This window comes from Colletotrichum siamense (assembly GCF_013390195.1).
Source record: "Colletotrichum siamense strain Cg363 chromosome Unknown KSG_Cg363_contig08, whole genome shotgun sequence".
Taxonomy (NCBI): Eukaryota; Fungi; Ascomycota; class Sordariomycetes; order Glomerellales; family Glomerellaceae; genus Colletotrichum; species Colletotrichum siamense.
This window is the reverse complement of record NW_023501021.1, coordinates 3,392,647-3,416,521: the sequence shown is the minus strand read 5'-3', so window position 1 is coordinate 3,416,521 and position 23,875 is coordinate 3,392,647. Positions and strand designations below refer to the sequence as shown.

The following is a 23,875-nucleotide window of genomic DNA, read 5'->3' as shown; positions in this document are numbered from 1 at the left end:
ATGATTATCATTTGCTGGATCGCCGGGGGGTCCAGCCTGTGATGGGGCATGGCGTGGATCACTGGCGCAGGCCGTAGGCGGGCAGGTGGGCAAGGATACGGATGCTGGAACGATGGGATTTGATGCGATGGAGGTGGATGGCATGGCACCCACGTTCTAACTTTGGCTTCCATCGTTCTATGTCAAGAGAATGGTGTGGCACCCGTACATGTATCGCAAAGACTAGTAAGGTATGTGAGGCAAGGCGGACAAGCCCTTTAGCGCGGGAAGGTACTTGCATCCGGCCCGGATACATAGCCATGGCATCGCACCGCATGCATGGCAGCGTCCTGGGCGCTATACGTCGACGTCGCCGTGGTAAGGTATCCAAGTGAAGGCTGGACCGGACCACCTCCTACCCAGGCAGAGGGCGTCGCCGCGCTTGTGTGCGACGCGGTCGCGTCAACGGGCTGGAAGTCAAGCTGAACTCAACTCACTCATGGACGGGGGTGAAGAAGTATTGATGGATTCTACGGGGAGGGGAAGGGGCGACGAGGGGGGAGGGGAGAAGAAACAAAGGAAGCGTCCCGACCGCTGTCTTTTTCTTTCGCGGCTACCGATTAAGGTATGGCTAAGCCGATATCTTAGGCAGGTCATCAGAGATAGGACCCACGATTAGTATGGCCGTTTACTCACTTGGCCACACGAATGGATACCCTCCCGTCCTCACCACATGGTATGGAGGCGCCACCGCCAGCAGCTAGGTCTCCATTCGGTGTGGCTTCGTTCGGGAATGGAACTCACTCACTTTTATCGTCCAATTTCAGGTGCCATGTCACGTCAGAAACCTGCCGTATCGAGCGCCACACGGCGCCATTCAAATGCAGGACAGCATAGTTGCTGAGAGGAAGGAGAGAGGCCCATGAGTATGTGTGCTCAAGCGGGAAAAGGTAATGGTCAGGGTCAGGACGAGAGCATCGTTGCCGCAAATGGCGGGTTGCAGAAGTCGAGAAGTAGATGGGAATTGGATGTTACGGAAATTTGAACTCGAGACCCACAAAAGAGGCGGAAAGGTTTTCGGGTTTGGAAAATAGCGTCCAGTCGCACAAAAGTGCGGCCTACCCGACCTTACCTTACCTTGGGTAGGTACCTCGCCTTGCCTAGCATTAGGGCAGGGGCATGAAGTGCAGGTAAAAAGTCCCCATTGAAGTCGAGGAGCTCTATGTTTTGACTGCACGGTTCGGACCCATCTTGAGCTAAGGTGGTTTAAGGTACGGGAAATGCACACTAAGGCAAGGAACCTTGGGTCGGTGAGCACTTGGTCTTGATTAAGGGATCTCCGACGTTGAATCATGCTGTGCCGGCTGATGGTGGTATCGCGCCGACTGCCTCTGTCACTGCCACCGCAGCCGGGCAAATATGGCAGGAAGCCTAGAACGGAGGGGACTTGTTGCACGCATGATAGTCACTTTCATTGTTCTGGCATCTCTGCCTACCTCCCTCTTCCCCCCGCCCTGGTTCTCGGGATGAAGTCTCCTTCGGGGACTGACTTAGCATACTCAGGTACATTGGGATGAGATGCACGCATACTGTGTTCCATTGTGCGAGGCGGAGCCTCGCGGCCGATGGCCGGCAGCACAGTACATTGCAGCCCGCCTGGTGCCTCAACATGCGGGCAGCTGTCTCGGCCGGGGCAGCTATCTCTACTTGCCGCAGCCGCCCATTGACCGCGGGATTAACACCCCATTTTTCAGCTTCGAAGAGGGGCGATTGCCACGCTTGATTGGGCTCACAGGCCCGGTGCTATGCTGTTCTTGGACGAGGCCCGCCCTGGCCGGGCGGGGCCGTAGTGAGAGAGCCCAAAAGACGTCCGGTACCATAACAGGCAATGAGGTAAGGTATAGCTGAGGACAGCCTCGCGTGTGGACTTCGACGCCGTCCGTTGCTTTCTTTTTCCAGCTTGACACCGCAGCAGTGCGTCTTGACAGCGCCATCAGACCGCCGGATACCGGACAGCGCCACCTCGTGGAACTCTTCAGATGGCGCGGCATAGTGCGCTGGCGACGGGAGGGCGACATGTCCTAATCAGTCTCCATGTCGTTCGTTCTTGGCATCAGCATCGTCAGCTCCTTCGCAGTAGGTAGCTAGCACATACATAGTAGTTGTTGCCCTGGTATTGGTAGTACAAGCTCATCTGCTAAACCAGCCATGCGAGACACAAGTCGGCGAAGGCCACGTCCCGGTTGTCGCCAAGCCGGTCATGTCCACCATATCCACTGCTGCGATGTAATGTCTTGCCCTGGGCGCTTCCGTTTCTTGGGTACCTACTTGTTGATGTTGAGATTCCAGCCTCTGGTACAGTACAATCAGTAGATACGTACAGATACCCTTTCTGACTTTGTTGTCTCTGCGCCACCAGCTGTCGATGGATGGATTAATTGGCGGCCGGAGAAACCCACCCTCCCCTTTTCTACAACTGCTTTGCCCGAACGGCGTCGCCCGTACTACTTCCCCCGTCATTCGTTATCGTGCTCAGATGCCAGGCGACGACTTCTTGGACGAAACCGGGCGAAGAACGGTCGTCGGCGGACCACTCCACCGACGGCAAAGAGTGTACGCATGTTTGGTCCAGTTCACGTCTAATCTGTCACCTGCCATTCGTCTGAGCGATAGGAGCCCCCCGACATGCACCCCGGCTGCTGATTACGCTTTCGATTGTGATTGCCAGCTCACTCCAGCAAGGGCCCGGCCCACCCCCACGAATTGCAAGTTGGGAAACCGAGGGAGGGCACACCGCAGCACTAGCGCATGGCCGACAAACGCCTTCACCACCACCACCAGACTGCATGAATGAGAATGTGCAGGAAGGAAGGAATCATGCCCTTGCCTGACGGCCATGCCATTTCCGCCCGTGGATCATCTTATGAGTCCCAGAGATTCGAAAGATGGGGAAGGATTTCTTGGGTCGAATCAAATGGGATATGTGATTCTGGTGTGGTCACGATAGACAGGACGTCGCTCGGTTCTGAGTTTGCAAGAACAAGTGTTTGCAGATTCCATTGGGTTATAGTCACTGACTCGCTGTCGTGACACATACCGCTGCAAGCCTGGCCACACTTTCTTTGGCCGCGGCTCCAGACTAAGTATTTCATCACCAGTGGCTACCGGCTAAGCGTGATGCGTTCTACAATGTGTGTTCATTGCAGAGTTTCACGGCCAGCCTTTAAGCGTCGTAGACAGTGCAGCCTCGATATAATGTCCCAAGTTTCCGGGGTGGACATTCCATCCTTTTCAGTGACAATTCACTTGGTTCATGCACGAAGCGAAGGAACGAACCGAATGTTCGGGATCAGATGGCATGTCAATGCACTGTCATCTTGGTCTAGCTTCGTCCAAGGTGGGCAACCCATCTCATTCTCGGTTGTGGAGAATACGGCGGCATGTTCAGATGGACAACAGCCGACCGTTATCCTAGGACAACTTCGCGGCACGGGACACATAACCCAAACGAGACATCTCTTATCTTTGGCCCCGCTTTCCTTTTGGATATCGCTGAAAATACGACAGACCAGCACTAATCAGAAACCAGCGCACTTCGCCGGGATTGCACTGCGGGATCCGAGAGCTCGGGAGGAAAAGCACCCACATAATAACGTATTCGTACACGACCGTAGGACTGTTTGGCTGGTGTCATAGTCTCAAAATCGCGATGCCCGAAGACCGGAGTGACAATATTTGAACAGCAGCGTTGTATGTTAATCAGGGCCCTGGCTCCCACGGCACATGTGCGCGGCCCGCTTGTGATATAGAACGGTGCCACGGGTTTGGGACCGACCCAACCTCGGCGATGCCTTGTCCGACTTGCTTGAGGCTTGTGTGAGATTTTAGAACGAGACCGCCTATTTTTCCTGTGCTATGCCGACTACTTTTCCTGTGGCTATTCTACTTATCGTCGTGCCTCAATCGTCGTCGTCGCTGCTCCTATCGTCTCAACAGGAGTGAATAAGCACGCAGGAAATATAGCCGCGCAGACACAGGAAGGATAGGCGGTCTCTTTAGAACTTTGTGCTCAGAGAGAAACCACAGCACGCATCGAAATGCTGGCCGGGCGGTATTGCTGAGGCAGACCAGGACAGCGGCGGGAAAGTACATAGTAGGGAAAGTCCCAGGGGCCTGCTTTGCTAATCATCCATCCCACACAGCGCTAGCCTTGGCTCAATAATAGGGCCTGTGCATAGCATCTAGGAAGTTTGGTCTTGCGCAACGGATGGCTTCTGGTCAAGTCGAAAGTTGGCCAGCAAACCCATGCGAGTCTCAGGAACGCCGATGCTAGCACCTGCACCTCTAGACTCGATTATCGAGGTTTCCATCCATGCCAGTCCTCATCATAAGGATTCTGCCTTCGCCAGATAAGTAGTTGAATGTTATCCGAACTCGATAACCTTTGAAGGGGGACGTGTCCAACTCGGCGCCTAACGCTCCCAGAACGCAGGGCCGATCTGAAGCGACACCCGAAATGCAATTGCCCCTCTCTTTCCTCTCACGTCGCGTGATGTGATGAATGCTGGCCTACCTAGGTAGTGTGCCGCCTCAGGTTGAGCAATTGGACTTCATTGCCATGTCAAGTAATCTCACGACGTCACCCGCAGCCAATCTTCAGCAGGAGTACCGTCTGATCAAAGGAGCAGTACCATGCAGACTGGGCCGAAGTAAGTGTTGACCGCCCTGCATTCTTTCTCCTTTGCATTGGTTTGGCTGTGAGTGTGCAGTCAAGCGGTGTCGAGGACACTGAGTGACTGACTAGTGAGAAGTCAGGTGTTGGGTAGGTAGTTCGACTAGTAGAAAGCTGAAGTAACGACACCTGGAGTGGAAGTTGGGATCAGTGCTGTGATGCCACGGAGTTGCTTGCACCTCGGGATTCAGGGGGGGCTTGATAGGCAGATTAGCCATGAATTTGTGGACAAGCTGACTTCATGATGTTGGATCGTGATGCAGGTGTGCGGATGCAATGCGTTTGGGATTGCAAACTCCAACAGCATTTGTCTGGATGGTGGCTTGAAGACGCACCTTGACCTCATGTGACGTCATATGTTGGACCCTGCATGTCGTTGGCACGGGGGGGGCGAGGTCTAGATGTGGGTTTCCAGCCGGCCACAACCAACGATAGGCTGGCTCAGGGCAGGTTCCGCTCTTCGAATTCTGCAGCACTCCAGATGCCGCCACAACACGACCGCCCTGCAGCGAATTCCTCCGGAGCCCATGTCGTGATAATGTAACAAGGTGACCTTGAGACGCCAAGTTATGCTTGCTTGGTTAGATAATTGGGTACGAATATTGGAATAACGGGCGACTAGAGCCATGAAATCAGATTGAAGGAAAGGGCAAAAGAAGAAAAAGGGGGGGAATAGAGGTCAGACTCAATATTGGTGAGGAGAGTACACGACGTGGCAGGCCGGGCCCTTGGAGAAAGACTTATTACCAAACGACCTACGGCTAAGTATGGTGCAGTATGGTGCAGATTTCGAGGTTGCCTCACTGGTTCCACCAGGTGAGGCGAAGGAAGACTAAGACCGCACTTGTGGGAAGCAAGAAAGAGCCCCAACATTACCCCGAGCCACTGAGCGAACGCACGCGACTGCAGTGGAGTCCTCCGACCCGTAAACCCCCGCAAAACTACAGCGGTCAGCCGATCGCCTACGTGTGACGCTATCCTCGTTAAACAACTCCCGTCTGATCTCGGTTTTTGGCCGGTCAGGCCTGGTTTCCGTGACAGACAGGCAGTCATTCAGACCAGAGGGAAGAGGGACGTGTGCCTGCAATCGTATTGGCTTCATCTTCCGGGCCTGTCGACACTGCCTAGACTAGTCTCTCCATCAATCCACCCAGACCAGACCTTTTTCCTTTTCGCACCCATCATCCTGACCCAGCCAACCAACCCAAACCCACGCCACGCCCCTCCCCACCCCCAAACGACGACAACATGGACTCCCGTGTGATTTACGCACTGTTATATACGCAACCCCCAGATTTCCTCCCCCTCCCGTAGTTTTCGTCTCTTCGCTCACCATGCTCGTCTCTAGAATCAATCCTCCCAAAAGCCATCAGGATTCTCGCTACAAATCTGCCTGTCTGACCATCCTTTACCTCCCTCGCCTCCCTTCATCAGCTGGATATACAACCGACCATCCTGACTAAGGATGGGACGCCCTCACCGTCGAGCACCCGACATCGATTTGGATGGCTCTTACCCGCCGCATGCATATCAGTATCGCCGTCCGGCAGCCGCCCCATACGACGACCCATATCCTCCCAGGGGTCGCAGCCCGGGACCCCGCCGTCGCCACAGATCTGAGCCTGCAGCCGCACCTGTTGCCTCTTACGATGATAACCCGCGAGAACATGCTCAAAAGAAAGATCCTCGCGAAAGCCGCAGGCACCGCAAAGAGCGCAAGGACACGGTACTGGACGACCACATATCTCCAGTAGATACAAGGCGTGATCGCAAAGCTCCTAAGGAAAACTACCACAACGACTACGATGAAGCCCTCCCTCGGCGAGCGCGAAGCCATGGGCCCTCCGCGGGGGACTCGTATCGGACCACCAATGATCGAGAAGGCTTCGACACATACGCCCCCGCATCTCGTCGGGGTCGTGAACGACAACATGCCTACCACCCGCCCCGAACAAGCGAGACAAGACGCGCCAAATACCCTGACTATGACCCAGAAATGCGCCCCAGTAATACGCGCCGCTCCCGTTATGCCGACTATGATTCAGAGCCTCAGATCAGCGATAGGAGAAGGTCACGTCACGCAGAGGATGACGGCGCTGTTCCGCGTAGGGCTAGCGCGACATATCGTGCTCGCCATTCAGACTACCAGACCGAACCCCATCGACGCTCTGCAGAACATGCGGCCCCGGGCCGCGGTAATGGGAAAAATGACTCGCCAGGCCGCTTTGTCCCACCAGGGCAGGAACGCTCCGCAAGGGGTCGGTCTGTGCCCAGGAATCCTGCCATAGGAAACGCCGCGCGAGGAGCTCGGCCACGGGCGAAGTCTGCCGTTGGGTACGCAGCTCTTGGTGAAGCTGCCCAGACCGCATTTCGTGTCGGCAGCCAAGCGGCCTATCAGATGCGTAATGAGCCCGGGCCCTGGATTGGCGAGAAGGGCACCAAAGTAGCTACAGCTGCCCTGGGTGCTGCTTTGGTGGACACGTTTGTTGGCCATAAGGCTTCTGGTATGAAAGGCGGCATGCGGCATCAAGCATTGCGTCAGGCATGCGAGATGGGCATACGTAACTTTGTGATGCAGCCCGCGGTCAACAGTGCCAATAGCTACGGTGGAAGTGGGGGTAGCAGTGGACGCAGACGTCGGTGATGTACCATATTGGTGTTTTGGCGTCGATATACTGATGATTACTCTCTGCTACTTTTTGTAGGTGTTCTCAACGTAAGTGCTTTGTTTCGGAGCGCCTCTGAGCCCACTCCTTTGGTGTTGGAATCGGTGCGGGCAGCCCTATTTCCCCATCGAATTTACAACAGCAATGTCAATTAGGAAATATCATGTTGCATGAGATAATGGCAATTCCTGACAACATGCTATTATTGTTGTGATCCTACATTACTCACCCTGCAAGTGTCTCCTCTGCATTGCACCAGACTTCACTACACTCTTGACATTTGCGTCTGCATTCAGCATTTAGCATCCTAGACACCAGTCTTTCCCGCAGGACTAACAATGGTACCCAGAGCTGCTGCGTCAATTCAGCTATAGAAAACATGACTGGAGCATGATGTGCACCTGCCAGACGCGTCTGAGTACCACATTTCACTTCGTTCCTGTACCGCAAGTGGCTAATGGATCATTCCGCTGTACATCATCTCAGCGGCAACATACACAATGTCGAATGCTGAACTGGTACACTGCACAAGCGAATCCTTGGCATTGCAAACGCGCCTGTAAGTTATGTGTAAAACACAATGTTCCATTGCAATTCGCTGACTATGCTCCTCAACAATCACGCCGACCCGGCTTTAGCTTGTACAACCAACATATCTGCTTTCACCTCGGACGAAATGAGGGCCGCAGCCGCCGAACCCAAACACTCCCTGGCCTCGGTCGATACTTTAACAGAGTTTTTACCCTCCTTGGACAAAGCAGAAGTACGTCGACCAAGGACGATGAGGTTATGCCAAGCAATGCCCCGGGAGTCAGCCCGAATGGCGGAGGTAGCCTGGCTTACGGCAGCCTCGATGGGATTGCTGGCAGATGAAACCTCAAATTTTACTCGGGACCCTGTGGCAGCTGGGGCGTGTGTCGAAATGAAGCCGAAGAAGTCACTGGCATCCTGGTCAGCTTCGGCCGATGAAGCGAAGTGCACAACAGTGGCTGTGGCGTTCTGCTTCTCGCAGAGCTGCAAAACTAGGATGAGGGCTAGTTTATCATCGCGGCCACCGAAGTAAGGCATGAAGATGTGATGGGACTTGTTCGTAACAGGAATCGATGGAATATCGTGGTGAATGTCGCTAAACGAGTAAGTTCGCATAAGCTTGGCCTTCTCGCCGGATGAGGTTGTTGGCCGAGAGCCATCGTGAGAGAAGAAAAGTCCGATGTTTTGCTCAGAAGAAGCAAGTATTGATTTGGCGAATGATGTGTATGCCGTTGCAAATTTGTTTGCGGCACCATCTGCGGGTGAAACTTGAGAGTCGACCAGACTACCGCTCTCGCTCCAAGGAACCAGGAGAAGGTCCGATGAAATATCCGACGACTTGGAGAGCAGCGCTTCGGCAAAGCGTGCCTCGGGCATGATTGACACTTCGCCAGACACGGCGACCTTGAGAAACTGGCCGACTGTACGGAAGATGTTGACCACCGGGTCATTTTGGCTCCACTCGGCTACTTGCGACACTGTCATCACAGACGAGTCGCGGTCAGTAAGATGTAGCAGACGAAATCCATGAGCTCGCACAGCCTGAGTGTTGGGAGAAGCCTGCAGGTTGGCTGTTTCTGAGTGGACGCCGCCCTTCTCATCCTGTGCCACGTATTGGTTGTCAGATGCAGATTGCTTTCCGAATAACGACACCAAGTTCAGCATTGCCGGCATGTTGTCCAGCCGAAGGTATACTAAGAGGCGTCGGACGCGGGTGCTAGCATGTTTGGGGGAGTCTGTGTCGTTGCCCGTATTGTATTCGGGATGAAGATCACCAGTATCCCAGTCAATCTCCCCGCGCCTCCAAGCTTCGATCTTCTTCTGATACCACGGAGGGTATAGGACCGATGTCAGGGGCGTTGTGACGAAAGTTGTCAGCAAAGCCATGACGACGAAGATGGTAAAAGTGCGTGTGCTCAGGATCTTGGCTTGCAAGCCGATGTTCTAGTACGTCAGTCAGCCTTAGCGACTGATGTCGACAGTCACCTCACGCGCAGCTCGCGTGGGCAAAGGTAATACTAACCAACACAATCAGTTCAACGAGTCCCTTACAACTCATCAAGGCTCCAATGGAAAAGGATTCTCGCCAGACCATTCCGTTTAACTTGGCAGCAAGAGTGGCACCAATGACTTTGGTGAAGAAAGCGGTGAATGTAACGGCAAAGACGTAGCCCCATGTGATGCCAGAATTCAGCAGTCCCAAGTTGGTGTTGAGGCCGGACAGTGTAAAGTATAGAGGCAGGAATAATGCGCCGATCAAATCCTCCAACTTTTCGGTGACTTTGATGGCAAAGCCGTTTTCACGAGGAAGAATGAGGCCAACCATGAAGCCACCGAAGATAGCGTGAACACCAATGATGCCCGTGAAGAATGCCGAAGTAAGTGCGATCAACAAAATGAGCGAGATCATGCCCTGGGAAGGCCCATTTTCAATATTACCCGATCGACGCAAAAGCCATGTGATGGTGGGCTTGACGGCAAATAGCAGAAAGAGCATGTAGCCGATGCACGCCAACAGAATCCACAAAGCAGATAGACCAGTGCCTGCGTTGGCGAGAGCGACACAGAGAGCAAGCAAGATCCAACCTTTAAATCGGGCAGGTTAGATCAAGTGTTCACACCAAGTAGTGAATGCCGGGACAACGTACCAACTACATCATTGGCTACGCCAGCCGAAAGCACAATGACGCCAACCTTCGTATCAAGAAGCTTCAGCTCCGTCAGGATTCGACACAAAACGGGGAAGGCCTAGATTCGGCGCGTGAGCTTGAGTCAGATTCAAGTTGGGTTTTGCCCATGGAATGGAGCCGGAATACCGTGATGGCGATTGCAACGCCAATAAACAACATGTACACACTAAAATTGATGTGGACGAGGCCCTCATCCCCGGAGAATTGGTTATACAGGCCCCATGCGAGAGCGCAACCTAGAGCGAACGGGAGGGCCAACCCAGCGAACGCGACCGAGGTGGCAATCCGCCAATTGCTGACTAGGAAGCGAACATCCGTTTCAAGGCCGATGAGAAAGAGGTAGAGCACCAGTCCGACATTGGCAACGAGGGTGAGGTTTGGGATTGACTCGGTTGGAAAGATGGCGTTGCGGAAGCCGGGGATGCGGCCCATGACCGATGGACCGAGAACAATGCCACCAATGACCTCGGCGATGACTCGAGGTTGTCGGATCTTGGAGAGTGGCCAATGAAGGAGATGGCAGACAATGATGATCAACCCAGCCTGCACAGAGCGACAGTCAGTCAGACGTCCAAGCATACTTTCGAATAAACTGGCGGGTCTGAAGAGCTAGTCCACCTACCTGAATGATGAACATTGTGATGGGATCCTTCGGATTGTACACCGAAGGGTTCGCGCCTTCGATGACACCACCCTGAGGAGCAGCTCTATTTCCGCCGGTGGACGTCGGAGCAGCCGCCGAAGTTGCCGTCGCCGACAACAGCGAGGTCACGGACGACATGATGGTTGGCTTCGGCACCACTGTCCTTGTTCAGGTTGCGGATGAAACAATGATCAGGACGTTCAGCGCGGGCTTTCGGGGAGGACGACGGATTCTTTGTACCGGAAGCCAATCGGGATCACAAGGCCGTGCCTCAATGTCGCGAAAGTTGTGCAACCTTTCTGCTGAGTGGTAACACCAGAGGAGGATCGGCGGGCAGCTTCCTTTATGAACAAGAAACAGCGCCGTCGACTAATTGGTTCCAGCCAGTCGGTACAGACGTTGACATAGAGGATGCGAGGGCGAGTGGTCTAAGATGATCTAGCTCGTCCTCGACACCAGGCAATAGTGAGAGAGGTAGATAACTGGTTGCTGACGGCTTGGCAAAATGCAGATAGCGTTGGACTTGGCGCTGTATTTTGGTCACTTGCCCATTTTCGCGGTAGGACCAACAGCGACACGTGAAGGTGGTTCGTGAGGGGTTCGTAGGTTGAATCAGGGATCTGGCGGCCTCCGTTAACGAGTTCTGGAAAGTCACCGTGTCCCTCACGTCTTACGTCTATCAAAGTGAGGAAGTCTGTCAGCAATTGATAGACGCGACGCTAAAATAACAGCCTGGGCAACACAAACAGGGCACATGCCTGGGGGCACATGGCACTATCAGTGGCGGTATCGACAACGATGGCGCTGCGGGCGTTACCGAAGGACTTTTCAGGTGACAAACATGTTATTGCGCAATTCAAAAGGCAATTAATCAATCCTGTACGACGATGCAAGAGGCGGCATGGGCGCCGGAGCCGCTAGCCCAGGGTCCTTGAGTCAAGCCTCAGCCCGGTTTGTTAGAGAAAGCACTCCCAGCCGCCTGATTTATTCACCGCCCTCTCTTCGCTCTTCGTGGTGTCTTCTGGCCGCTTGGTGAAAAGCACGTCTCCTGCGGGGAAATGCGGGGGAACCACTCGCATTGGTTTTTGTACAGAATGCGGCTAAGTAAAAAGGTAAGGTGACCAGCTTGTGGATCACGTTGGCGCGCTTTTTTTAGTCTGGGCCCAACCTGTGCAGAATTCTAGTTGAAATGACAGCCAGCTGACTTCAGCCCCCTTAGTAGTTATTATGCTTATATAGAACTACTTTAAGAATAAAAGAAGTGTTAAAAGCTAGTAGTTAGAGGAGATTAAAGAGTTTATAAGAAAGTATATATTACTTAAGAGTAAAGTATTAACTACTATTATAAGAGGCTAGCCCTTAGTTTGTTTAACTTGGGGGTGCTTTAATTATAGGAATTTAAGCTAAAGAGGGGAGGTTTTTAAGAAGCCCCTTATATAGAGGAAAAATAAGTATAGAGCAGATATTAAGTAAATATAGTTACTAAGAGTAGAATTCTCCTAAATCTATAGTACTATCTAGATATTAATAATAAGTATAGCTTATAATATATACCCCTTTTTTTAGCTTTTATATAAATATAAGTATAATATAAACTAAAAGTAATTAGTATAAGCTAAAAATAAAGCTAGTATTATATTAATTTAAGCTACTAATTACTTTCTACTCTATAAATAAATAATATAATAATAAGATTTTTTTTATATTTAGTTTATTTCTTATTTTTCTTTCTCTTATTAATTTATATAATAATAAGTTAATTAATTAATTATAATATTATTTTAGCTAACTTTTTATTATTTTAGTAATATTTTTAATATATTTTTAGTTTATTATTTATATAAGTTAATCTACTCTAAATCTTTATTAATTACTAACTTATATAGATTTAATTAATCTACTCTCTCTACTTCTATAATAATACTACTTATATAAAAATACTTACTTTTTTCCTATTATTTTATTATAATTAACTACTAAAAGCTAGTAATTAGAAAAGACTAAAGAGTTTATAAAAAAGTATATATTACTTAAGAAGAAGTTATCCTCTTAAGTATCCTTAAATTATAAACTTATAAAGCTTATACTAATTATATAACTTATTCCCTTAGTAAAGCTTATTAAAGAAGCTATATAAAGTAGAAAATATATTATAAAATAAATTATTATATACCTCTTTAGCTATAAAAATAGCTAAAAATACTTTATATATATATAAAAATACTTATAAACTAAAAATATTATATAAAAACTAATTATATATATAAAATTAAAAGCCTCTTCTTAAAAAAAAATAGCTTAAAAGCTTACTTTTTATAATATTATTAAAAAGACCTTAATAAATATTTTTAATTTATAATATATTTAGTTAGCTTTATAAATATATAAAATATACTAACTTATATACTTTATATTTATAAGTAAAAGTAATTAACTAACTAAAAAGTAAATAAAATAGAAATTTTTTCTTAAAGTATATATAAAACTTTTCTTTCTTTTATATAACTTTTTATATTCTTATAAAATCTTACTTTCTATTTATAATATTATAATAACTTTTCTTAAAAATTATATATTCTCTCTAAATTTACTTAAGAGTTATTTTTTATTTTATAAGCTATTACTATTATATTATTTTATTATAGTATATATATATATTATTTCTAGATATAAACTAAATAAGCTATAATAGAAAGAGAATAAACTATTTAAGCTATTAATAATATTTAAAAATTACTTAATAAGCTTAATAAGTATTTTATTTTTCTTTTTATTATTATTACTAATAAGCTTCTTTATAGTTTTTAATATTTATAATAAAGTTTATAAAGATTTATTTTAAGAGGTTTATATTTATAACTATTTTTATAAATACTCTCTTAAAACTATTTTTAATAAATTTATTAATAATTATATTTATATTATTAATAAGCTTATTTATTAGGAACTTATTAATAAGAAGTTTATTTTTAAGAATCCTACTTTTAAAAAGCTAGTTTGTTAGATATTTATTCTTAAGAGTCTTACTTTTAAAGAACTTTTAATTAAAGATCTTACTCTTAAAGCTATTTTTATTATTAATAGTAAATTTAATTTTAACTAAATTTTTTATAAAAACTTATAAATTATTTTAGATTTTTAATATTATAAAAGTTTAAAGATTAATTTCCCTCTTTTTTATAAATATAAATATATTCTAAAGTATTTCTTTTTTAATAAGAATAAAGTAGTTATTCTTTATAAAAATAATATTATTAAAGAGGAACTTAAATCTATAAAAAAATATTTTTTTTATAAGATTATTTATTAATTTATCTCTAAAGCTAGCTTTATATACTCTTTTTAAGCTTTAAAATTACTAAAATAATAGTAGTAATACTTCTCTTTTATCTTAAAAGTAAAAAAATAAATTTAATTTTCCTCTTTTATATATTTATAAATTAACTTTTTTTAAATATTATATTTACTTAAGAAAGAAAAAATAGCTATAATTATAAAATTAATAAGCTAAATAAAATAAAATACTTTAAATATATTATAAATAATAGTTATAATAATAATTATATATATTATTATTATTTTTTAAATTTTAGTTATTATAATTTATATTTTAAAAGCTATTATAATAAATATATAATTATCCTTCTTAAGATTATTATAGAAGCTAATAAACTAAATATTATTATTTATAAGATAAAAGTTATTTATATTACTATTAAAGTTAAAAAAGCTTAAAATATAAGTTTTTATTTTATAAGTTTTTTATTTTATTTATAAATATATAATATCTTTTTAAAATTTATAATACTTAAAGATTTATATAAAATAAATATAAAAATAGTTATTTTATTTCTTAGTATTATAAAACTTTTAAGGTTTATAAATAACTTATTACTTAAGAAATAGCTATTATTTAGAAATATTATAAAGCTATTAAAAAAAAGAAAAAAAAGATTTTTTAAATAAAAAAAGATTTAAAAGAAGCTTATTTTTTATAAGAGTATTTATTTTTAAAAGCTTTAAAGTTTTACTTTATTTAAAATTAAGTAAAAGCTTTTAAATAGAATATCTTTTAAATTACTTATTTTTTTAGCTCTTTATCATATTATTTTTCTATTTATAGCTATTTTTTATATTATTTAATCTTATACATATTATAGTTTTTAACTAAATTAAATCTATTAAATTAATTCTTTTAAAAATAATAATATTACTCTTAAGTTATTATTTTAAGTTTATTAATAAATATATAAAAATAAATATATTCTAAAAAGTAATAATTATTTTATAAGTATTCTTCTAACTATTATTTTAATTTAATAAATTATTTCTACTAAATATTTTTAAGAGTAGTTTATTTCTTATAAACTTATTATTAAAAAGTTTTATATTAATTTATCTAATATAATTTTCTCTACTATTTCTTAAAAAATTTATACTTCTTATAAACTTATTTATATTTTAATTTCTTCTATTATTAATAATCCTCTTTTTAAATTATACTTTTTAACTTTAGCTACTTTATAAGTTAAAACTATTTTATTTATCTCTTAAAGTAAAGATTTTATTACTTCTATTTAGAATATTACTTTAGTTTATATTTATTTAAGAGAAGCTATTTATTATTAATTTACTTATATATTATAATTTATTTTTAATTATTATAATTATTTTAAAAAGAACTTTTTAAATATTTATAATAAAATTAAAATACTATTAAGAAATAATAAGATTTCTATTTATAAATATATTATTATAGTTAAAAACTTAGAGAATTTCTTTAATATTCAATAATTCTCTAATATAAATCTTTCTTATATTATTTATAAACTTAATAACTTATATTAAGCTTTTAAGTATATTAATCTTTATAATAGTTTTAATATTTAGTAAATAACTTATTTAGCTAAAAGTTCTATAAAATTTTTAGTTTTATAAAAAACTCTTTAGGTTTTATAAGTAGTTTTTTTTTAAGTTTTATATATAATAAAAGAAACTCTATTTTATTTTATAATTTTTATAAATATATTATAATTATATATATAATATCTATAAGATTTAGAAATAAATAGAAATATTTAAACTTTACTTATAAGAGATTTTTTATAAATCTATTTATAAATATTTTATTTATTAATATATAAATTATTTAAAAGCTTCTTTTTTAATACTTCTATTTTAACTATATATTATAAATATTAATATATTTTAAATAAATATTTATTCTTTTTTTATTACTTATAATAAGTCTAATTATTTATTAGTTATTATAATAAATATTCTATATATTACTAAGTTTAAATTTAATATCTTTAAATAGTTTTTAAAAGACTATTATCTCTTTTATTATTTCTATTAAACTTAAGAGTTTTATTTTAATAATTAATATTATAACTATTACTTATTTAATTACTTTCTATTAAATTAATTTTTTAAATAATATTATAAAGTATTTTTATAAAAACTAATATATTACTTTATTATCTATAAATAAAATATCTATAACTATAAATAAGATCTAAATATTTATAAGCTTACTTCTTAAGATATTAAAATAAATTATAAAGTATTAAGTTATATATAACTATTATATAATATACTTTATAATAACTAAATATTCTTAAAATAGATTTATTAAGAACTAAAATAAAAATATTATAGTAAATATAATATCTACTTTTATAAATATAGCTATATAGAGAATTAACTTAACTATTTCTTAAAAAGTCTTTACTTCTTATAATATTATTTATTTTTTATTTTTCTTAAGTTTTACTTAAAAGAGAGAAGTTAATAAGTAAGTAATATTTTATAAATTAAATTTCTAAATAACTTTCTTAATATATAAGTTATAAACTAAAAAGATCTTTTAAGCTTTTTAATCTTTTATAACTCTTATTTTTAAATATTATTTAATATCTTTTTATTTTTTAATTTTATACTTTTCTTTAATTTTATTAATAATCTTATAAACTTTATCTTTATTATTTTTATAAAATAAAATAAAAAAATTATTAATATAAAATATAACTATAACTTTTTAAGTAAAATTTTAAAAAAAAATAGAGGTTCTCTTTTAAGCTTTATAGATTAAATCTCTTAAGAGTAAAACTAAATTCTTTATATTATAAAAATAGTATATCTTAAAACTTATATAAAGCTCTATTTAGCTTAATAATATATCTAATAAGAGAATCTAAATATTTTATAAGTTCTTTAATACTTTATAATATTTTATAAATAATTAGATCTCTTCTTTTTAATATTTTTATATTTAAAATATATTAATAATATTATATTAATATATTTTATAGTTAAATTATATAGTAATTATTATTATAATTTAAAAAGTTTAAAAAATAAGAGTTATAATATAAACACTCTTAAAATCTCTTAATTAAAAATCTCCTTTTATAATAATTTAAGTTTTTATGTTTATAAAATATCTATTTATATCTAACTTATAAGTAAAAACTTATTTTAAGAGAAGAAGTTTTAAATATATTTTTATATAGTTTAAAATCCTCTATATCTTAAAATTAATAATCTTCTTAAGCTCTTTATAATATATAATAATAAATAACTTTTAAAACTATTTAAAAAGCTTCTTAATCTTTTTCTAAATCTTTAAAAGAAATAATAACTATATATAATATATCTTATTAAATTATAATAAGAAATTAAAAAAAGCTTTAAAATTAATCTTTTATAAATATTATTTCTTAAAAGTTTATTTAATTTAGCTTTTACTATTATTATAGTGCTAGCGCTATGCCTGCCTTAGAGCGCGTTATATACCTAGGCATATAACTAATAGTAAGCATACTAGGCGCACCTATAAAGCCCTTATATACCTACGCCCCCTACTTCTAACTTTTCCCTTCTATAACTTAATATTAATTAATCTAAGTTATCTATTAATATATATTAGCTATACTTTATAAGCTTATTATTATAATATATTAAGTTCTTTAATTAATTTATCTCTAGTAATAAAAGTATAATATTAACTTTCTCTAAAAATATTAATTATTAATCTATAATAAAAAACCCTATTATATAAACCTTATATATATAATTAAGAGTAACCTAACTAAGAAACGTTATAAATATAGTTAATAATATACCCTATTTTATTATATATTTATTAATTTAATTAATTATATACTTTCTATATTAATTAGAAATAGTATATAAGAATAAAAAAAATAAAAATAGCTCTACTAAGTATTACTATAGCTATAATACTATAAATAGATCACACTTTATCCTAAATATATAAGAAGTACTTAAACCCCTAAAGTAGCTAAAAAAGTACTAACACTATATATATAAAATACCTAAAAGTATTTAAAGCTTTATATTAAAAATTACTACTATAAACTTTAAATATCTTATCTATATATAGCTTATTAAGAACCTTCTACTTAAGATTACTATTATTAACTATATTTACTATATAAAAGTTATATATAAGTAGTTTAATAGTAGTAACCTTATTATTAAGAACTTTAACTTTTTTAGTAATAATAATAAGTACTTATAAAACTAATAAACTTTTAAGGAAAATATATAAAAATAACCCTAAAAATCTCTTTATTTAGGTTACTAACTAAGTTAAATAGTATACTATTTAGAGCTAAGAAGCTTAAATACTTTATACTAACTTTATCTATATAGCTAATAATATTAAAGCCTTTTATAAATATATAATATAGCTTAAATCTTATAGAGATATCTTTAATAAGTTTATAGTAAATACTTCTTATAAAAATACTACTAAAAAAGCTTCTTTATAATTTAAGATTAAAGCTTTCTAATCTATAATTAAAGCTTTAAATAGTAAAATAACTATACTAAAAGCTAAATATATTATTTAGATATTTATAAACCTATTTAATACTAAAAACTAATATAAAATTACTACTTTTAAAACTTAGAATAGCTATTTTTAGTATTAAGTTAATACCTTTATTATAAAGAAAACTACTCTCTAAACCTAAATTATAAAACTTAAAGAGTTTAATAAATAGCTATCTATAGAGTTTACTATATACCTTAATATCTCCCCTAAATATAGCTAACTTTATTTACTTAAATACCTATTTAACTATTCTAATATATTAATACCTCCTAGAGATATAACTAATACTATAATTATTATTTTAACTTACTACTTTTAGTTAGTTAAGGATAATAATTACTACTTCTATAAAAGAATACCTATTTTAACTATATCTAATAAACCTTCTTCTTTAGTTTTACTTAAGCTTATTAAAGTTCTTATTTTTATTAATATTTAAGATAAATATAATAGTAAAAACTTTATATTTAACTTCTAGCTATATTATATTAGAACTTATTTTAAAGCTATAAATAACTACCCTAATAATAAGAGACTAAACTATATTACTTCTTATATTAATAATAATACTACTAACTTAATATTACTACTACTTACTTTATTTAATATAATCTAAAACGCTAAAGTTCTAATTAAGTAGCTAAAAAATAACTATATTAGTATTATATATATTAAGGATATTTATTATAACCTTAATAAGATTTCTATCTTATATAATAATATCTAAGCGTAATATAACCTTTTTATTTAAAAAGCTTATAAAACTAAAGTTTATAAAAACTACTAGTATTATATATTCTATAATAAGTTACTACTATAAATCTAAAATACTATTATTAATTAATATTTAGCTAAAAAGTAATATAACTTCTATTAATATTTAAATTATATTACTAAGGTTATTAATATTATAAATACTAATTATAAGAAGAGTAAAAGCTACTTTAATACTACTTATATTACTTTTAGTACTAAATTATATCTTATTACTACTATTAGCTTTAGTTTTAGCTTTAGTATTAATAGAATATATATTAATATTAATAAAACTAGAAACTATATAAATACTAAGCTATATAAAACCTTAAAAGCCTCTAATATTTATTATAGCTATAATAAGCTAGGATACTACTTTAAAAAGTACTTTATAAAGAAAGCTACTATAAATATTATAAAGCCTAAAGAACTTACTAAAAGTTATTATAATAGCTTAGAAAACTAGAACCCCTAATTAAAGTAGACTTCTAGCTAAGAGAGAATAATAATATATAAAATATATACCTTATACTTTTATCTATTAATTTATAATACTTAATAAGTAAATAGCTCCTTAAAATAGAACTTAGTATAATATATAATAGATATAATATTCTTATATATATATTACTTAATACTAAAGTAAATAGTTATAAATTTATATACTTATATTTATAAATACTACTAAAAGACTTTTATTAAGCTTCTTAGTATATATTAGAATAGCCTATCCTTATATTTAGATTTAATAGAGAATAATTAGACGCTATAGATATAGTATAAACTATTAATTTATATATTAACTATAAAGTACTTTTAAAAATATTCTTTTTATAGCTTAATATTAAATAATATAACTTAATACTTAGCTATAAGTAGTTTAAATATTATAATATATCCTTAAATATATATTATTAGCACCTTAGCTAGCTAGAAAACATACCTCTACTTAGGGATTTTCTATTAACTATTATTTAGTAAGTAGAAGATCTATTTATACTTAATAAAATAGATCTAAAATACTAACTAAATATAAAGTACTATTAAAAAGCTTTTAAAATAAATACTATAATTTATAATAAAAAGATAGTATCCTAACTAGTTAAAATACTTAAATAACTTAAACTACTATCTTATATATAGTATAAAGATATTACTAAATCTATAAATAAAATAAAATATACTTTATAAAATAAAACTATTTAATATAAAGAAAGACACTTACTATAGCTATAAAACTTACTACTATTTAAAGCTATACTTATTAAGCTAGCACTAAATCTAATTATTAATATATTATCTTTTAAATATTAAATAAAGTATAAAGCTATAGAAGTTAGTATTATATTACTATATAAACTTAATAAGCTAATTAATAATAAGAAAGTTAAGAAATATATTATAGAAAACTTATTATATAATAATATAGAGGAAACTTAATACCTAATTAGAGAAAAACTACTACTAAAACTTTAACTATAAGTAAATATCTAAAATTATTAAAACTACTAAGTCTTAACTAAGTACCCCCTAAAGGAGAATTTAAGTAAAACTAAATATAACTAGCGCTATAAAAAAGATATAGAGCTAAAGTCACTAATACTAATATAACTAGTAAAACTATACCTAATAATTAAATAACTATCCTTATAACTATTAATTACATATTAATATAACTAAAAGGAATAAAGTAACCATAACTTTGTCTAATTAGAACAAAAAGTATAATCGTATAAATTACTTATTATAGTAATTCCTACGACTAGCTAAAACGAATAAAAACTATATATTAGGTTAGTTACTATAAGAAGTATATATTAATGGAATTAATAAATCCCTAAAGTTAATAATATAGTTATTATTAATAAAAGTTAATACTAAGTTAAGATTTAAAACTAAAATAACAGAAACTAATAATCTATAATAAATCTATAAACTATAACTATAATAATACTATAGATCTAGAATATCTAAATTAGATTAAATAAAGCCGTAATAATTAACTTTATAATAAGGTTTTTATAGTTAATTACCTATTATAGTAATTACTTAATTAAGTAATTACCTAACTAAGTAAAGGTTTATAAAGAAAAAATATATTATATATACGATAGATTTTTCTACTTAGAATAGATTTTAAAGAAGTAAGCAATTTAACAGTTTTATCTATTTAACTACTATTACTACTTATTATTACTACTTATTACCTATTATTACTATTATTAATATTATTTCTTTTATATTAATAATAACTATTTATACTAGCTATAAATAGTTATTCTTAATTATTAGGAATTCTATTATAATAACTAATAAAACGAAAAGTTTCCCCCTTTTATAATATTATCTAATATTACTACCTCTAATAATATTACTTTAATTATATACTCTTTTATAGGTTATAAACCTAAGAGTTATAATTCCTAAGAATCTAATATACTTAAAAACACCTTTTATTTCGCTATAATACTTAATAATAAATATATAAAATATAAAGATTTTAATTTTTATTATAAAAATTAAGATAATATATTAGAATTTTTATATAAAGAATTAAAAGTATATCTTTTAAGAACTTTTATTCTTATCTTTTAAGTTTTAAAAGGACTATTTATTTAGAAATAGATAGATTAAAAATAAAACTATTTTAGTTTTATATAATACTTATTATAAAAATATCTTTTATAAAAAAGTATTATATAGAATTATAAGTATCTATTAGTCTTATAATTCCTTAAGAAATATATATCTATTAGTTATATTTTAACCTATCTATATAAAATTAGATAGTTTTATTATATATTAGTATAAAAATAATAATTTATTATTATTAATACTAAAAATAAACTCTTCTAATAATAAGTCTCTTTCTATTCTTAAGCTTAAAAGTAATATAAACTATACTACTTAGGTAATTAAGATATAAACTTATCTAATTACTAAAGATTTAAGCTATGCTATTATAAAAAATCCTATTAATAATAATAATAAAAATAATAATAATAATTCTAATATAGAGGATAAAAATCCTATTATAAAGGAATCTAAAAAAGCTTTTAGCTTAATATTATTATATATTAAAAATAGTTCTCTTATATAAATCTAATATATAGAAATTACTAAATCTATATAAGATATATTAAAAGAAACTTATAATCCTAAAGGATTTACTTTAAATAATTTATTATTCTAGGATTTCCTAAATAATAAATTATCTAATTATAATAATATTAAGGAATATATTAATAAGGTTAAGGAAATATTTAATAAGCTAGAAGCTTAAAAATTAGATATTCCTAAAAACTTATTATTAACTTAGATTTTAAATAAGCTTAATAATAATATATTTAAAGGTTTTATATCTAATATTACTTAATACCTTAGAAATAAGTTAGATTCTTATACTATAACTACTTTAATTAGTAGTATTATAGATAAATCTAAAAGAATTAATTCTAAAGAAGAAGAAATAAAAATATTAGTTACTAATTATAAAACTTATAAAAAAGGTTAATATTATAAAAATAATAACTTTAATAATAAGTTTTATAAAGTAACTAAGAGTAAAAATAGCTAGAAAAAGACTAAAGGATTATAGTATAATAACTATAAATTTATTAGCTATAATATTAATAAGTGCTTTTATTTAAATCTAGTTTTAGCCCTTAAAAATTAGGATATTTCTAAAGATCTTAATAATAAAATTAATAATTATTTACTAAATAAAGCTTTTATTATTAGAGACTTTAATACTAAAGCCTCTATATTAGATTCTAATTTAAAATCTAATAAAACTAATAATTATAATAATAATTTATCTAATTATTTAGAAGATTTTAATATAGCTATTAAAGTAAATTCCCCTATTAATATACTTAATATTATTACCTATATAGCGTAGTAGTATGCGCCTAGCAGGCCTGTGCGTTACCTAAACGTATAAGTGTTAGTTTGATCCTAGCTATAGGAACCCTTTTTCCTCTCTTCTGATTGGTTAAGGACCCGCTGCAAAATGTGGGTCCCTCTCTCGAGGGACCCACATATATAGTGGGGCACTAACGGCCTCTGGCTAATTATTATATAGTATTGTGTGCGCGCATTGTCTGCCTCATTATGTACCGCGCTTGTAGCCTGAGTTTTCTTCCTATAAAGGGTTTCTCAGCAGCGCATAGCTTAGTATTAAGTATTAGTATAGAGTATTAGGGCTTTAAGCCCTATAGTATAGATTAAACAGAGGGGGAAGTACCCTCATACCTTTAAACAAGATACTTAATATTATTATAACTAATAAAAATAATAGTAGTAATATTAAGGAAAATAAGGATATATATATAAATAATTTTATACTAAATATAGCTATAGAAGTATATATTATAACTAATAAAAGCTATTTTATATCCTTAAAACCTTATAATAAATAAGTAAGCTAGAGAAAAGCAAAAATAACTAATATTAAATTATATAGGGATTATTATATTAAATTTATAGATATTAATATTAAATTACTCTTTAAGA

At 35.0% G+C, this 23,875-nt stretch overlaps 2 protein-coding genes across 2 annotated transcripts; one reads left to right on the top strand and one right to left on the bottom strand.

The window, feature by feature from the left end:
• Positions 1-6,516: 6,516 nt before the first annotated feature.
• Positions 6,517-6,999, top strand: CGCS363_v012417 (uncharacterized protein; the record flags this gene model as incomplete). Its single annotated transcript, XM_036644266.1, has 1 exon — positions 6,517-6,999. One exon carries the CDS (start codon positions 6,517-6,519, stop codon positions 6,997-6,999), a length of 483 nt encoding a protein of 160 aa, XP_036490560.1.
• Positions 7,000-7,995: 996 nt separating this feature from the next.
• Positions 7,996-10,878, bottom strand: KHA1 (K(+)/H(+) antiporter 1; the record flags this gene model as incomplete). Its single annotated transcript, XM_036644265.1, has 5 exons — positions 7,996-9,351; positions 9,431-9,993; positions 10,056-10,155; positions 10,224-10,640; positions 10,720-10,878. The coding sequence occupies 5 exons, from the start codon at positions 10,876-10,878 to the stop codon at positions 7,996-7,998; spliced, it is 2,595 nt and encodes an 864-aa protein (XP_036491112.1).
• Between the last annotated feature and the right edge of the window lie 12,997 nt (positions 10,879-23,875).